We start from the raw sequence: 18,900 nt of genomic DNA, 5'->3' as shown, positions 1-18,900 counted from the left end.
TTAAGACATCAAATCTAATAAATCCTTAAAGTGGAAGTTGTTAATGTTGTACATGACTAACATGACTACACCTCAATACAGAACACTCCTGAAGCAAAAGGTTCCAGAGTCTTACTATTTAACTTCTGAACCCCTCATGCATAACTGAATGGCTGTGAAGATTATAGGACTTCACTTATTAAATGGGTTGACTGACAAATTTTACTGAGTTATATCAAAATATATTTATACAATATGTTTATCTATTGCATTATACTGTGTGTAAATAATATGCTGTAAATAGAGTATGTTTGACTATTTTCAGGTACTTTGTGTGTAAGTTAGAATTTTAGAGGCACTATGGAATTTCAACATTCATTTTAGGGGGTACTGTAAGTACTAAGTAGCTCTATGTAGCTCTAAGTTTCGGAAGATATAAAATTGTAATTTTTGGTGAAGAATCAACAACTTGTGGGACACAACTGTCAAGTGGAATAAAATTTATTGGATATTTCAAATTTTTGTAAAAAATAGTAAACTGAAAGGTGGGGTGTGCAAAAGTATTCGGCCCCCTTAAGATAATATAACTTTTGACACCTTTTGCTTGGATAACAGCTGAAAGTCGCTTGGAGAATGTCGCTATCAGTTTTGCACATCAAGAAACTGAAATGTTTGCCTATTCTTCCGAGGAAAACAGCTCAAGCACAGTGAGGTTGGATGAAGAGGGTTTGTGAACAGCAGTTTTCAACTCTTTCCACAGATTCTCAATTGGATTCAGGTCTGGACTTTGACTTGGCTATTCTAACACCGATATAGGTTTATATGTGAACCATTCTATTGTATATTTTGCTTTATGTTTGGGACTATCTTCGTGTTGGAAGATAAATCTTTGTCCCAGTCTTCCAGAATGGTCGTGTATTTGGCTCCATCCAACTTCCCATCAATTTTAAACATCTTCCCTGTCTGCTGAAGAAAAGCAGGCCCAAACTATGTTGCTGCCATCACCATGTGTGACAGTGGGGATGATGTGTTCAGGGTGATGAGCTGTGGCCAAAAAGTTTGATTCTGGTTTTATCTAACAAAGCAGAAGGCATGAAGGTGGCAGATCGGGGCAAATAATCGCAAAAGCTAGCAATAAGCTAGCATTTGTGATTATTTCAGGGCCTGATAAATATCCCCCTATATCTTTATGTTTGAAGCCTGAAATGTGGAAAAAGGTAGAAAAGTTCAAGGGGGCTGAATAATTTCGCAAGGCACTGTATATTATAACCATAATCATGTAAATTCTTCATAAATAATGTATAAAATATTGAAAAGATATTCAGTAAAACACTACACTGTGGACTTCCCATCTATTGCCATCCATGTAGGATACTTGTTGATGAAAAATATAACTTTACCATTCTAGTCCTGATAGCATCTTTTTGCTAGGACCATTGTTCAAACTCAAGACAGTGGTATTAGAAGAACAGGATGATGGGAAAATTGCTGTAGCCCATTTGTATTGTCAACAAATACTCCACCAAGGCAACCATCACAAATGTTCAAAGTAAAGTACAAAATAGACAACTTGAAACCCTCCCTTCCTTTCCTGGAAGACAATACACCCGATTGTTTACTTCCCTGTGAGTGAACAGTTGTTGCCCATGACCTTGGCTAGTGCTAACGCTCACTGATATTGATGCCAGGCTGTAACAACTTACTTTTCATTCACTGAAAAATGAAAAATGTGATGACAGCCACACACTGAGTATATTAAAATGACAGAGACTGAGAGTGTAGGTAGGGGGGGTGGGTAGCATTAACACCAACAGTAAACCAAAGAAGTTTGCCCTTGGTTAAAACTTTAAAGATAACAGCTAAACCACATTGCCTATAACTGTCTGGGCCTTAAGTCACAAAGAAATGGTATTGACTATGGGACATTTCTGGAGCAGAATTGTAGTGGATGTGACTCAAGTTATGCTTTCTTTATTGTGATGGTAGCATACACTTCCCATGCGGTCATGTTTCTATAAGCTGAACATTTACCACATAAGGAGTTGTAAGCTATGTTTAGTTTTGAGCAAAAGCTATAGAGGAGAAGCAAAAGAAGAGATTATTGAAGTTTCCAACATGTTATATTACAAAAGACAGTAAATTATGCCAAGATTCTAAAAATAAGAACCACTCAAGGAGTGAAAAAATGAGAAAGGCCTCTGTGTGCTGCAAGAGTAAGTGGTTGAATCAAAGTGGTAAAACCTCATTGTAGAGACGACTTATATAGTCAGTATACTGACAATGAAATTGACTATTCTTAGTGATAGACAACAAGGCAAGCGCTAATTCACAATAAAGGATTTGAATAATATAAAGCTGCCGAAAAGCAGCACATACTTGTAATGTCCTCTTGTAATATCAGGCTGCTTATAAACCTCTAATAGCTAGAAACTGCACTCCTCACCAAGTTTGTCAGGGTCTTATCTTTGGTGCTTAGGCTGAATGATTAAAGGAGGATGTCTGATCAGCAGAAGTTCATCTATTATTAAAGGGAAGCTGTCACCAGGGACCTCATTTTCACTAAAGACAGGTTGCAGAAGCCCATTACACCTGCAGTGAAAATCTGCCTCTCTGCTTTCTCTAAGCATTACAATATAATTGTGTGTTATAACTTACCTTGCACCCTGACAGAATCCTCTGTGTAGTCCCAGGGGTTGGGCTTTGGTTTGGATGCATTTCAACAAACAACATGTGACTTGTCTGTGATACTAACTCCTCAGATCTTAACCCCCACCTTTGTGCACCTGTACAGCTCACTTGTGCAGAGGTCACAGCCTGGTGAGCTGACATCAGTGGGAGATTGTGTCAGGGTATAACACGCAATTATATTATAATGCAAATGCTTAGAGAAAGCAGAGAAGCATATTTGCACTGCAGGTGTAATGGGCTTCTGCAACCTGTCTTTAGTGAAAATTAGGTCCCTGTTGACAGGTTCCCTTTAATCCACAATTACATCAATCAGTTCATCCTCAGAAAGATTCTGCCCTCCAGAAAATGTGCAAAACATTCTATGGAATAATGGCCCATGTTTATCCAAACAAGTGCAGCCTGTACTGTGTGCAATTTTCCTGTGGAGTGTGCAGTGTGAGCCAGATTCATCAAAACAGGTGCATGATCTTCATTAATTTGGTGCTCCCTGCTCTACTCTGGAAGTGTGCACCATCTATTTCCAATGCACTTTGTTCATGCTTTGTGCGCAGGCAGAATTGTGGTGCTCGTCAGTCATAAATGTGGCACAACTCCAACTAAGCACTAACATGCCTCTTTAGGTGCTATTTTTTCTGTCCAGCCACAACACAAAACTGGTGCAGACACTTTATTAATACATGTGCAAGCAGTTTGCATGTTCTTTTCAGTGCAAAGTCAAACAGAAAACTGGCACAAATGCTTTAATAAATGTGGAGCAATGTGTTTAAGAACTCACCTCCAATGTTCTGCATTGTGATGGATACAAAAGCAGCAATTTTCCCAGGCCATCCAAAGGCTTTTTCACCCAATTTTTCATAAATTAATGAACCTATTAAAGAAATATATTTTTTTAGCCAAAATAATTGTAAGTTACAGCCCTCTGTCAAATAAATACACACACACACAGATATATACATATATATATATATATATATATATATATATATATATATATATATATATATATATACACTCACCGGCCACTTTATTAGGTACACCTGTCCAACTGCTCGTTAACACTTAATTTCTAATCAGCCAATCACATGGCGGCAACTCAGTGCATTTAGGCATGTAGGCATGGTCAAGACAATCTCCTGCAGTTCAAACCGAGCATCAGTATGGGGAAGAAAGGTGATTTGAGTGCCTTTGAATGTGGCATGGTTGTTGGTGCCAGAAGGGCTGGTCTGAGTATTTCAGAAACTGCTGATCTACTGGGATTTTCATGCACAACCATCTCTAGGGTTTACAGAGAATGGTCCGAAAAAGAAAAAACATCCAGTGAGCGGCAGTTCTGTGGGCGGAAATGCCTTGTTGATGCCAGAGGTCAGTTGAGAATAGGCAGACTGGTTCGAGCTGATAGAAAGGCAACAGTGACTCAAATCACCACCCATTATAACCAAGGTAGACAGAAGAGCATCTCTGAACGCACAGTTCGTTGAACTTTGAGGCAGATGGGCTACAGCAGCAGAAGACCACACCGGGTGCCACACCTTTGAGCTAAGAACAGGAAACTGAGGCTACAATTTGCACGAGCTCATCGAAATTGTACAGTAGAAGATTGGAAAAACGTTGCCTGGTCTGATGAGTCTCGATTTCTGCTGCAACATTCGGATGGTAGGGTCAGAATTTGGCGTCAACAACATGAAAGCATGGATCCATCCTGCCTTGTATCAACGGTTCAGGCTGGTGGTGGTGTCATGGTGTGGGGAATATTGTCTTGGCACTCTTTGGGCCCCTTAGTACCAATTGAGCATCGTTGCAACGCCACAGCCTACCTGAGTATTGTTGCTGACCATGTCCATCCCTTTATGACCACAATGTACCCAACATCTGATGGCTAATTTCAGCAGGATAATGCGCCATGTCATAAAGCTGGAATCATCTCAGACTGGTTTCTTGAACATGACAATGAGTTCACTGAACTCAAATGGCCTCCACAGTGACCAGATCTCAATCCAATAGAGCATCTTTGGGATGTGGTGGAACGGGAGATTCTCATCATGGATGTGCAGCCGACAAATCTGCGGCAACTGTGTGATGCCATTATGTCAATATGGACCAAAATCTCTGAGGAATGCTTCCAGCACCTTGTTGAATCTATGCCACGAAGAATTGAGGCAGTTCTGAAGGCAAAAGGGGGTCCAACCCGTTACTAGCATGGTGTACCTAATAAAGTGGCCGGTGAGTGTATATATATATATATATATATATATATATATATATAAGGTTTTTTGACAGGAAGATTCTATCTGACACAGGATGAAATGTTCCCTTCTGTGTTAGGAGATTCCCAGCACTCTCACATGCTCTCTCCCACGCTACTGAGATATTTCAGGAAAAATTTATAATATACTTCAGTTAACATTTTATATAAAACACATAATGCAAGGAATTATGAATGGCATAGTATCTGAAAGGTTTTTATTTGGCAAAAAGCCCAACAAGCATACATTCAATTACAATGCAATTTGATCATTTCAGCAGAAATAAGGACCAATGTAAGGTTCTTACCTCCTTCCTTGGCTGTCTTTAATAAAAGATGTACAGAATACAGCGATAAAATGGCAACTGCAAGCAGAAGAACCCTAAAAGTCACAGAAAACAAATATTGTTTGTCATGATTTATGTATGGCTTTATGTATGTATGGCTCCAGTGTCCTGAAATCATCTTTGAAGTGAGATGTAAATTGGTTGTATAATGCTGAAGTAGTAGAGAGATTTGTACTGAAGACAAGACTGTCCCTGCCATAAAATGTCCCTCTACTGTGAACCATGTATTAGAATTATTGAGAGCCAGTTATAATGTCCCTGGATACAGGTGTATACATTACAGGAAAATGGGCATTCTTAGGTGGGGAGGGCTTGACTTCATTGTGGAGCTCTCCGCCTCCATGACTTTTTACATGTCACTTCAAAGTTGATTTTCTGTATGATGCCACCACACTGAGCCATGAGCTAAACATGGTCTAAAAGGTGTTAAATAACTGATAGCATTTGTCTTGTTCTATTAGGCTAGTTTTTGCTGCCATGGTCTTTTTTAGCATTATTACAAACTATACAAAAATAAATAGCTATCCAGACTATTCTGTGTTCACTACAGCAGATTTGCCCTATTTAGCTGAACTGTATTTTAAAGAAACCAATACTTACACTGCAGAAATAAATCTGCATATACAGTTTTAAATTGTTCTAATTGCCAACTAATGATGAAATAAATGGTCTATAAATGTAAAGAACTACATATCTGGTGTTGATTTTTGGACTTTTCCCAAAATGAGAGAAAAAAGGGGGGTCCATATAGGTTTAATATGCAGTTTTAAATGACTTTATTCAGTAAAGGGTTTTTTTTTACTTGTGATAAAATAAATTATATTTATATCCCTTTATCTTTATCCTTAAGCTCAGTATCTCTTTTCTAGTATATGCTGACTTTTTAAAAGTATCGCAGACTTAAAGGATCCACTTCAAAAGGGTTGACCCACATATATTATCTATGGACACTACATTCTCATTCTGATGGGAGACTTGGGAACCCTTGTTCTCTTGTTGCAGGGTACCACTGTGATCATACATCACCTATACCAGTGAGGGCAAACTTTCTAGAGACCGAGTGCCCAAACTACAACCAAAATCCACTTATTTACCGTGAAGTGCCAACATGCCATTTTAAGCAGTAAATGTTTGCTACCTATTCTTCCACATCTTTCAATCATATCAACCCCCTGAGCCCACCAATACAGTTGAAAAAAGGAAGGCAAATTAAGATTTATGGCTTCTCTTCAGGGTCTCTCTGTAGGAAAAGAATGATGGGTCCAGCAGGATGACCTCCAAAGACATTGCAGTTCTGTCAACACCTTCTCGCTTTTCCTGCAGTTCCAAACAGCCAATGAAATGTTGCTCTAAAACAGCACTGAGAGCAGCATCTGTTAAATTGCCTGGGGCTGAAGGTGGATTTGGTCCTATTTGGTGAACTCTGACCTGGAGCAATGGTCTGAGTGCCCACAGAAATGGCTCTGAGTGCCATCTCTGGCACCAGTGCCATAGGTTTGCCACCACTGACCTATACCACGGGCCATCCCCTTTAAATGGAGAAAAGGTGGCAACATTAAGTTGGATTCCATTCTCAAGAGCAGGTATTTTGTACAAAGCATTAACCAGAATTCAATTATTATAAATAACGTTATCAAGGCTTTTTGCCACTACCACAGATATTCACCTTAGAAGTCTAAGCTACTGTAGGCACAGCTTTTATTTATGTACACGCATCACAAGCAGTATGTGTACTTTAGAGATATGAATTATATTTTGTCTTTGTTTAAACAAGACTGTGGTTAGAGAAACATCTAAAGGTAACAAAACAACTTGAGAGATCAGCGGTGTGCAATTTCTGTAGAACATGTTGCCATACTACAATACATCTTGTAAATGTATGGGCTGCCAGGTTACATAACTGCTGAGTTCACTGAGTTTGAAACAAGCATATAGATAAAGAATGATGTAAGTTTTTCTGTCTGTGGACAGAAGGGAGGGATAAAGGGCTAACCAAGTCAAAGCTGACTGTTCTAATACTTTCCACTATGATATTTCTATCATTCACGTTTGTGCTTAAAAATGGATTTGAAAATGTTTATGTGTAATTTCCAGGTGTAGGGTCAACCAAGCCAGTGGTATACAGTAGGTGTATGGACTGTGGTTCATTCACAATTCTGTGGACCAACTTGGCTGGATTAGTACCAATGCATAGTTACACAGAAGTGCCAGTTTGGACTGTGGTTCGGTATAGCATAAAAGTTTGAAAGCCATTGTTGTTGTCACTAAGGTCTATACTGTATACACATACATGCCTCTAAAGAGTTAAATTGGGTTGTCCACTTTCAGCAAATATTTGATATGATTTGTGTTAAGAAAAGTTATACAATTTTCCAATATACTTCCTGTATCAATTCCTCACGGTTTTCTAGATCTCTGCTTGCTGTCCTGCTATAAAAGCTTCTATTTCTACTACCAGTTGATAGAAATCTGTCCATGTGATGTGATTGGATGGATGCACGAGCCGTTATTATCATACAACTCCTATTACTCTTTGTGATAATTACGGCTCGTGCACCTGCATGTCCATCACATCACATTGACAGATTTTTATCTACTGGAAGTAAACAAAGAAGCTTTCTTTAGCAGGGCAGCAAGCAGAGATCTAGAAAACTGTAAGGAATTGATACAGAAAGTATATTGGAAACTTGTATAACTTTTCATATCAAATATTTGCAACGAAAGTGAACAACCCCTTTAACTGTAGTACCTTGCTAGTACCCCCTGGTACGTTCACATCCTGCAGCATGGCTTGGATCAAGCTAGCAGTCTCCATATGTTTTTGTCTTAAAATGGGTTGGTCAAAAGGTGTTACAGGAGGGCTTGTCCAGAAAAAAGTAGGAAAAAACCCACCTGATGTTAGAGGGAGATGCAGGCAACAATGGAATTTGAAGGGACTGGATTACATCAAGAATTGGGTACCATATTTCCACTGGAAAAGGAAATACTTACAATCTTGTAGTAATCTTGTAACAATGTGAGTTTGTTTGTGTAACCTTATTTTTTTCACCTTCCTTGTATTGTCCTTTTTTGCAACTGTAACTATATTCAGTTGTCTTGTTATATTACACAGTTTTGTTTGATTGCTGCTGTGTTGTCCTGTCGAGGGAACCTCATTATATTTAGTTTTGTACTTTACTGTGTGTATAGTAATGTCTTAGCTTGGCTACAGGATACCTGAGATGCTGTGCAGTGGGTAAGGATAGTCCTAGCTTAGACAGAAGGCCCAAGTATATAAGGGTGTTGTTCCATAGAGGAGAATATTATTGAAGGCTTCCAATAGCCTGGGGTGGTATGGGGACAGCCCTATGTGTATGCCCATGGGGAAAGTAAGCATAGGGTTAGTGAAGAGAATCAGGGGTCATTTGTGGGAACAGTTACATTGTTCATGTAAAATCTTCTGATCTGCCAGTTTCATAACACATAATGATCAGTACTTACACAAACAATACAATGCCTGTATTAGCCATGGCATAGGATAGTCCAAGAATTCCGCTGCCCATGATGGCATTCCCTAGGTTGAACACTGACATTCCAAATGAAGTGGTGCCAGGATGCTTTTGATAAAAGTAAAAAGTATTATATTAGTGGCTGGAATTTACATGTTGTTCATTTAATTTCTGCCAAGAGGAAACAAATTTCTCAATCTTCTCGAAGTGTGCAAAACCCTAGTACAGGTATGAGTTAATTATTATAAGAATTCTAACTTATTGACATGGCTCTTCATTTGCCGAGACTTGCTATGTCAAAGCAACATAGATGATAAGGTCAAGGGGTTAAGGACGCTGTTTCACAAGGGAAATATGAGTCAGCCAGTTTACATTTGTGTTGGTTCAGTGATATATGGCAAAGGATAGTATGAAACCATATGAGTAAAAATGCAGAAATATAAAATATAGATTTATTTTCCTTTAATAATACTTACATGCTCTTCTGTGTAGTCGTCTAATTTCTTCTTTCCAACCATTCCATTAGTTAGAAACCTTTGACTTTCCGCATCTTCTTCGACATATTGACTGTGTGGTGATATGTAACCATGTTAATGTCACATACTGAACACTTAACATAATATACAGATCAATAAATAAAACTTAATGCATGATAATAAAATTAATAATCATTTATATGATAATCAGTGGAATAGCTCAAAGATTCAGCTAAAACATGGACCAAGAGACTACTTTACACCACGAAAATGCAGTGTATGCTGCAGGTAAGATATGATAGGGCAGTAGCAGATGTGCAGATTATATATAGATTTGTGGGTATAACTTATATATTATACGCAAAGTATTTCTCTGCCTCTTTTATGGTAGGAAGAGGATACTATGTTCATGCCAGATACCCGCTGAAGCCTAAGTTAAATCATCTTCAGTTTTATTTTTACATAGTAACTTGATGTAGTTTGCAGGGGTTAAGTAACTTCTTAACGTATATTAGAAAAACTGCTATCCTTCTGGAACTTGCCGTTGCTTAAAGGCAGACACCATTTGTTGTCCAAGACCTGTCCTATCCAGTAGTCCTATACTGCTTGTTATATCTTGTTACTGAGAACATGTTGAAGCACATTTAAATGTTTTAGATAATAGTACTACCACATCAAGCCTCTATTTCATATATATATATATTATATAATTTGACACCAAACGTTGAAAGAAAAAACACTAATGTCTAAGAATATCCATATCTTTAGTCAGGGTATTGTATAATACAAAAAACATTTAATTTAAATACAAGTCTGTAGCTTTAAAGGGAACCTGTCACCAGGTTTTACCTCACTAAACTACTAGCCCCCCAGGTGGAGCATGAAATATATCCTTTCTAAATGTTATGTGAAATCTCACACATTTATCTGCATAAAAGCTCCCCATAGACAGGCAAATGTGACTTCTCACCTCATTTTCTAGTTTATTCAAGTATAGTGGTTGCAGGGGGAGTTTCATTATAGCAGCTTGTATCTTTGGTTCTATAGAACATAGACACAAAAGGCATGTTTCTTGATACTATAGAACAAAGATAGGGGATCCTGAAGTGACACTACCCTTGCAACCACAAAACTAGACTCATGTGAAAATGAATTGAGAAGAGTCATATTTGCCTGACTTTGGAGGAGATATTTTAATAGGTAATCGGTTTAGATTTCACATAAAAGAGAGAATACAGAAATAACATTTCATACTCTACCTCATTGGACTAGTAGTTTAGTAGGGTAAAACCTGGTGTCAAGACTACAGTCTCAAGTACAATAAGTAAATTATACTAAGGATTCAGTGGTTAAAGGCATTGGTGCATTGATGAAATTGCCTAAATTTCCCACAGGAAGTTTAATGTGGCAAAAGTGGACGGTGTTGGAAAAGTGGGGGGTACGAAAAAGGAATAAGATGTACCTGTTAAATTTTCCACTATCACTTTAACCTTCTTTTAGAATCAGTGGAGATACCCTTATGTAGAAGTCTTATATAAGTCTCAATAGTCTGTTATGAAGTACCCTGTCTCTTGAAAATAAGACCGGATCTTATATTATTTTTCCCTGGAAAATGGGTCAGGGCTTATTTTTAGGGAATGTCTTATTTTTTCTATTAATATAATTCCATAATAATTCTTGAATAAAAAATCAACACTTCACATCTTCTCGAACATCATTAGAACTTTTGAAACTTTGAATTCCAATTTCTTGTGACTCTTTTACATTAAGAATCATTGGCCCCATTGTGCCATGTTTAGCAATGGCACTTTTCATCAGCTCCCTCCTCTTTCTCCATGCTGCCTTCAGCTGACAGGCTGCAGTGAGGCATATTTCAAATGGCTATAACTTCTAAAACACAGTTCTGGTGTTATTTTAAAGAGGAGAATCTCTAATTTAATATCAGATAAGGATTGTGTAGCAAGGTGCCTAGCCAACAGAGATGTCCTGAGTAAAACTTTTTATTTAGGAGTGGAAGCTGGACATGAAAATCACGTTCCCAATGGTAACTTAAACAGTGGATACCTCTTAATCTGTGGCACCAAGAAACACAATCATTATGTGGAAATGTTCTTCTTTACAATGATACCATAACTGTGTTTCTAGGTGCCACAGTTCAGAAGATATAGACATTTGTAACTAGGGTTATTTTCAGAGTAGGGGTTATTTTTGAAATCTTGTCTGAAAAAGCGGAAAATAATCTTGCTAAGGTTTATTTTTGGGGTACGGCTTATTTTCAGAGAAACTCTGTATTTATTCCCTTTTGGGTGTCAGTTCACAGTTCACAAGTTTTATCCGGGTATTTTAGGATTTTATGAGGTGTTACACTTTGGTTTCTATATAAGAATTAGACTTAGTGCTGTTCTCACTTGACCATTCTACTGTATGTATATAGGCCTTACATCTGTTGTTTATTTAGTGAATGGAAGAGCCTTCTATGGACTGACCTGCTTATAGTAACTTTTTCAGCATCCATATCTTTGCAATATCCATCTTCAGTGCTCTCTCCGCTGTTGCTGTCATCATCAGGATCTGTGTTGACTCTTTGCAGTTCCAAGCGATCCATCTTCAGCAGTCAGCAGTTAATGAATTGACGCACTCCTTTCTTCAGTGTAAACACTCTGGTTCTTAGTAAGGGTTCTCTCACAATGTGTCAGTTTTCAGAACACTTTGTACTGCAAACAAAACATAAAGAAATTATTATAAACCCCTCCAATAAGCCATGATAACTGATCAAACCCCTCTCAAACCTGAGAGCTTTTCCAGTTCATCTTTGATCTATCTGTCTATCACTATATATAGGACTCTCATTGCTCTTAATTACTATTCAATTGCTTAAGACACATAAAGGAAGGACTATACAATGAGTGAGTAGAGAGAAAATGCCTATAGTGATGACCTTATGTTGTCTATATAGCCATTAAGTTTAGGGTCATAACATGTCTATCGTTCATAATAAGTATACATATAGAACAGATAAATTCATTCATCACTTTTAGTATGTTTGGTACAGAGGTGATGTAAACTTATACAGGTAGCTCCTGACTTAAGGACACCCTACTCATCTGACATCCAGATGACTCCTAGTTACAGACGGACCTCTGAATGCTGGTAACTTACTAAACTTTACCCCCAGGCTGCAATAATCAACTTTAAGAGTTACAAAAGGTGTCTGCAATGAAATTGGAAATTCTTCCAATGACAACCTACATTATTGAAAATATAATGTCCAAGGGACAAATATAAATTTTGTTTGGAGTTGCACTTGCAATATATACTTATTCCAACTTACATAAAAATTACATACAAAGAACAAAACCAAAGACCATATCTTGTGCATAGCCCTAGGTCTGCCTGTACTAGATAATGTGTATATCATATAATTCTATGTGAGCTGGATCTTTAGTTGTATTGTATATCAGTTGTAGCATTGCTACAACTTTCATACAAAGAGTGACATTTCTGCAGTTACTGTAGTTAATGTGTATGTTTTTATTTTATATATTTATACATATTTATCTTATGTTATCTATATATCAATATCACCAGTTATTGTGTGAACAGAATTTACATTTACCAATTTTACCATTACATATACCATTATTATTTTCCTTCAAACATTTTTATGGTACTACTTTGCTGCAAGAAAATCATATATCCAGATATTTACATATATTTATAGCAGCAAAGAAGTTATAATAACCAAAGTAATAATAGCCCGAAATGTAATTTATTGTGAATAGCAATTGAATGTGAAACAAGAAATTGAATTGTTAATTGAATATAATCTAGAACTAACTTAAATTAAAATACTCTCAGTTCAGATTTCATTAAAATATATAATATAAAATCAATCTTAGTGTTTTCATTACAGATATCTAAAATTATAATGGACATAAATAAATTCAATGAAAACAATAAATAATAAAAGAAAAATTATACCTTAGAGTCCAGCCTGCAGACTTATTTGAAAATCTTTTTTGATGGGATTTACAGTTGTGAAGCCTTTTCCTGTGTCATATATCAGTGTAATATTTAAAGACAAGAGGGAGTGTAACTTCTAATCCAATCAAAACTGGCAGAAAGGACCAAACCTATCCAAGTTGCGTCAGATTCTGTAGATAAAACCTGATTACGCCAGTCACTGTGTACTCAACGAATTTGGCTGTGTACATCTTCTTAAAAAAACTGGATCTGTGTCCTGAAGCAAAGACAGATAACCACTAGTTTGCTAGTCTGCATCATTGTGCACCTGCTAACCTGATCATCTCCTGACATTATGAATTACAGCGGTTTCATAGCACTAAAAACACACATAAAGTATAGCTACCATGGCACTGGAAGCAAATAATTAAAGGTTTTATTATGAATAGCTTAACAGTACAATTGTGTTTTTCTTTGCATGCAACATAACTTTTAAAGTATTATTCAAATTTAAATACCCTTTTCTGAAACTTCTAATCAGTTGGGCTTCATCAATCAGCCACAATGGAAATGTAGATAAAAGTTGAGAGTCCTCAGTTGCTTTTACCTTTAATTGGCTAACATTGGCTACATTGGCTACATTGGTGGTGTAGCCATTCTAATTTGCTATGAACTCTGTTATGTATTTAAAGGAAACCTGTCACCAGAATTTACTTAATTAAATGTCTAGCCCCCTAAGAAAGGGTATAAAAAGTCACCTTTAGAGCTCCCCCTTTTATGTGAAATCTCATCTACTTACCTAAAGAAAATCTCCTCCAAAGTCATGTGAAAATAAACAGAGATACTTGTTTGTGAAGAGTCAAGTTTAGAAGCTGTGGGGAGAGCTTCACTTCAGAAGCCCCTATTTTTGGTTCTGTAACACCTAGAACTATGGTTTTGGTATCAAATTTGGTATCAAAGATAGTAATCTCATTAATCCCAAAAACATGTCTCTATCCAAAATATCTTTGTCTAGGCAAAGATGTATTTTGGCATGTTTTGGATTTTGTGAGAAGTTTTGATACCTTGTAAGTAAAAGAAATAAATAAACATAGCATTTTAAGAAAAAGAGACTTCTTTATGTTCCATACTATCTCACGTAGAACAGCCATTTTGGGTGGATCACAGAATGAAGCTGGTTTGAGGTGTGGTAAGTAAAAGGAAAAACTAAAGCTGCCATCCGGTCTGCATTGTGCAGGTCTATCTTTGTGAGTTCTTCTGTAGGGAACATTTATCTTTTCTTTAAGAGACCTGTGGAGCTGTGGAAAGGGTTAGAGCTGTGGAAAAAATGTATCTGTTTTTTTTTGAAGACTCAGACACAGGGGTCTGGTTTGTATATGCCAAGTGCTCCCCAATTTTAAAAACTCTGCTTTTTATATGTATTTGTTGTGCGTTCTGCATACGGAAAATGACTTCAAAGGTTAAACAAATCTAACTAAACTACTCAAAAATATAAATGGAATCATTGCTGAAATATGGTTACATACTTTAAATGGTCAATTACTTTTCAACCAACTTCACAAACAAAATTGATTAAATGGATGGTAAAACTAAAGCTATGTAATATATATCTTATAAGGACAAAATGAAATTCCCTAATTTTTCTTATGTTGTCTATATGGTTATCAGTTGGATATTTTGAGCAGCCCATGACAGACTATGTGAACACGTTTGATATTGAGGTAAATGTGCATTCCCTTTTTTCCACTTGTGTAGGTTTCTTTTCAAGATCAAAGTTGTTAGTATTGTTGTAAGCTAAATTTTTAGTAGGTCTCTAGAAGGAACTTACATACTGTAGGTAGGAGTCTGAAGGAGATGGACCCCAGTACAAAAGTGCTATATATATTTTTTAGTTCAGTATCTGTTTAGCGTTCCACCAGAGAAATATGCAAAAAATGTACTGAAGTAAAGAAATGAAAAATATAAACACTCCTGAATACTAGAAACAAGTTGATCAATTTCCATATTAAGTTCACCACAGGTAATGTGTCATGCAAGGGTCTATGACATAATTCCCTTTGATTTCTTCACATTTGTTTGCATGTAACAAACAAAAAGATCTAAAAATATCAAAAGCGATTTATTGCATGCTCTCATTAAAGTTCTGATTTCATGAATCTCCATTCATGGCAAAATGACTCTTAGGGCTTAAATTTCATAGAAACCTCTCAGGTCCCCTGACATGACTTTGTAAGTAAATATTTGTCTACCTCATGATAAACAATTCAGAGAATTTTTTTTTACATCTCAGCTCTATCTCTGCCCTTTCTCTGTTCCATGACCTGGAAATGCATGTGTACATTGACAAGTGGGTGTTACCATTCAGACAATGGTCAGGGACCCAAACAGTAATAATTGGACAGTGTCAGACTGCATAGGAACAAGCTTTGCTGTCGTTGGAAGACTCAGCATTTAGAAGTGCAAATGACCTGTAGGGAGTCATAGGGTAGGAAAGAGCACAATGGGGTGTCCTTTCCCAGTTTAGACTCTTGCCTAACTATTTACACATCATTGGCATTAAGCTTAATATATGTATTTCTGCATAATGTTGAATCACCGAGAAAAGCACAGGCGGTCCCTTACTTAAGAACACTCGACTTACATACGACCCCTAGTTACAAACGGACTTCTGGATATTGGTAATTTATTGTACTTTAGTCCCAGGCTACAATAAACAGCACAGATGTTAAACTTAAATCCTTCAGTTCCCTTTACGAGGAATGCAATAAGTTATTGAAATAAAAAGACAGAACAGCACAGAATATGTTTCCATTTCCCTTATTTCTATACACATCGCAACAGTTTTCCGTTCCTACACTTTTTGGCTGTGGGCTGAAAATATTATTTAGAGACATGCCTTTTTATTTTTTCGCATACCAAATGACAGAACAATATTTGTTGTTCTGGTACATTAATGCCAGCACTGGGACTTGTAAGTTCATTGTTTTGTCCAGTCAATACTGTTGGCAGACTTTGAAATTAGTCAGCAATAAATAAACCACTATGTTCCCTTTACTATGCAAGTTTGTATTTCTATGAAGACATTTCCAAAGAATAAAGCATTTAGAGCCAATGTCATTGTTGAAATTCACCTCCTAAAAAGAGATTTTCATATTAAAGGGTTTTTCCCTACAATAAATATGTAACATGTTGTAATGATAAGTCATCAGGATTCCCCAAAAGTTTTCACAATGAAAGCATATTCTGTTGGTCTCATGAGAAGGTGTCAACATCAGGAGCAGACAGCAATTTGCTGCTTCCAACTTTCAAGGGCCAAATATGGACAGTTATATGACTGAGCAACCACCCAAAGTATAAGCATAGGAGGGTGGGCATGGATGCCAGAGAGTGGAATTCATCTCCTGTAGGCTATCAAGGCCTTTGCTAACAAATATGTTACTTTTGTTTACAGCTCACAGCAGGATGAAATGGCGTAGTCTGTTACCCTTTTTCATCTCATGCTTACTGCTGGATACAGTGTATATAAATCGACGGGTGGCTTCCATTTTATCTTGGACTTGTCCAAAATAGGAAATGTAAATGTAGCCTTACTTAGCATAAATATAAAAAATATCCTAAAAAGTATTAAATTATTCAACATTGAATATTTATATGTATATATATATATATATATATATATATATATATATATATATAATGTATGTATACAATGTGTATACAATATATATATATAATGTGTAAATTAATAAACTGTGACGTGATTATTAAAAATAGGTGTATCACAAATTACTTTTGAGTAAAACATTTAGAGCTTCATCATTGAAAGTATGAAAAATGCAGCTTATAGATTTAACATAGATTATATAATATTAATTTTAAGATGTTTAAGATTAAAAGTTTGAGCTAAGTTTATTATGAATATCTATTAAAGGGAAACCTAAGGCATATGTCCAGAAGGTTCAATAAATTTAGTAACATTAAATTGTAACCTCCTAGAAATCACATTGTTTGACCATGACCTATGATGATTCACATTTATCCCTAAGAGTATGTAAACAGTAAAAATAAAAATTCTGTAGGGTGTTGGTGACCTAAATCTTGGCGCCTATATTTAACTAGCATATTAGTAATGGAAAACTAAAACTAATAGTCATTACTATGTAGACTGTTGTTAAAAGTTAACAGAAAGATTTCGGAAGATTAATTTGCTGTTGTCTTGGGAAATCTAAGTTACACAATGGGGCAGATTTACTTACCCGTCCCTGTGCGTTCCCTGAGGTGTGTTGTCTGACGAGAATGCACAACTGCCGCAATTCACTTACATTGTGCTCCAAATATCCTGCATATGTCCCTCTCCGCTCAGGTCCGCCGGAGTTCACCATCTTCTTCCTGGTGTATGTAAGTGCATGTCTTGCGACACAATTTAAAGGGAACCTGTCACCAGGAGACCCATTTTTAGCACTCCCCCAGTCCCCACAGAGCATAGTACATACACTCCCAAAGTGTTTTTGTATAAAAAATAGGTTTTACAGAAAAAAAATATGTTATATTGTACCTTTCATGAGCATCTGCTGTGTGACTAGGCAGCCTGGGAGTGGCTGGAAAGGAGCAGTTTCCCCCACCCTTGGGAAACTGCTCCTCCATGTGTCCTTTTCAAATATATGAATAACTCCCCTCACTCGGGGTTGGCTGTAGAGGAACAGGGGGCGGCGCTAAGCCAAGTGATGGGTGTTTTCATATATTTGAAAAGGACACATGGAGGAGCTGTATCCCAAGGGTGGGCTGGAAACTGCTCCTTTCCAGCCACTCCCAGGGGACAGGTGCCTAGTCACACAGCAGATGCTAATGAAAGGTACAATATAACATCTTTTTTTCTGTAAAACCTATTTTTTATTTTAAAAAATAGGCAGTGTATGTACTATGTATGTATGTACTATACTCTGTGGGGACTGGCGGAGTGCTAAAAATGGGTGACAGGTTCCCTTTAAATGTTAATTCCCCAGCTTAGTCCGAATCAGTCGGATTGTCTGACGCCCCCTCCCCCAATTTGTGTCGCATGAAAGCCGGCGCCAATGCACCAAAATCCCTTGCTTAATGCGGCGCAAATCGGAAGTGTGGTCCGCGGACCCTTAGTAAATGAGCCCCATTATATTTGAAAAGTTATGGCTCATTCACACTACTGACAATTGGGATGGGATATGCTGAATGAAAATATAAAACATTGTTCATTGTTTGCCAGTTACACAGGCTGATGCAGAGCAGATTAGGTATGCAATTGTTCCTGTCACATGAAGTTGTTTGGAATATCATGTTTAGGCTTATCATAGTATCATAGTATCATAGTATATAAGGCTGGAAAAAGACGCAAGTCCATCAAGTCCAACCTTTAAGAATTAAATAAATGCTTTATCCCCATAACCCGTGATATTTTTCCCCTCCAGAAAGGCATCCAGGCCTCTCTTGAACATGTACATAGAGTCCGCCATAACAACCTCCTGCGGCAGAGAGTTCCATAGTCTCACTGCTCTTACAGTAAGGAACCTTTGTCTTTGGATAGATCCTTGTACTGTCCGTTCAGGTATTTGTACATTGTAATGAGGTCTCCCCTCAGTCGTCTTTTTTCTAAACTGAATAATCCCAAATTTTGTCAGTGTATTCTAGTCCCCCCATTCCCCTAATAATCCTGGTTGCTCTCCTCTGCACCCGTTCCAGCTCTA

The 18,900-nt window shown here is 37.1% G+C and overlaps 1 protein-coding gene across 2 annotated transcripts in view; it reads right to left on the bottom strand.

Moving 5' to 3' along the window:
- SLC38A4 (solute carrier family 38 member 4) overlaps positions 1–18,900 on the bottom strand; it is a 63,249-nt gene that overhangs the window by 20,121 nt on the left and 24,228 nt on the right. The window contains exons 1-6 of one of the 2 annotated variants that reach the window (XM_072146836.1): positions 13,202–13,460; positions 11,707–11,934; positions 9,221–9,311; positions 8,737–8,852; positions 5,218–5,291; positions 3,443–3,535 (exon numbers count right to left, since the gene is read on the bottom strand). In XM_072146836.1, coding sequence (XP_072002937.1) covers positions 3,443–3,535; positions 5,218–5,291; positions 8,737–8,852; positions 9,221–9,311; positions 11,707–11,825 — 493 coding nt within the window. In that variant the 5' untranslated portion in view covers positions 11,826–11,934; positions 13,202–13,460. Of the gene's footprint in view, positions 1–3,442; positions 3,536–5,217; positions 5,292–8,736; positions 8,853–9,220; positions 9,312–11,706; positions 11,935–13,201; positions 13,461–18,900 lie in introns of those variants that run through there. The other variant, XM_072146837.1, reaches the window with a different exon arrangement.

This window comes from Engystomops pustulosus, chromosome 4 (genome assembly GCF_040894005.1).
Source record: "Engystomops pustulosus chromosome 4, aEngPut4.maternal, whole genome shotgun sequence".
Classification (NCBI taxonomy): domain Eukaryota; kingdom Metazoa; phylum Chordata; class Amphibia; order Anura; family Leptodactylidae; genus Engystomops; species Engystomops pustulosus.
This window is presented reverse-complemented; position numbering and strand designations above follow the sequence as displayed.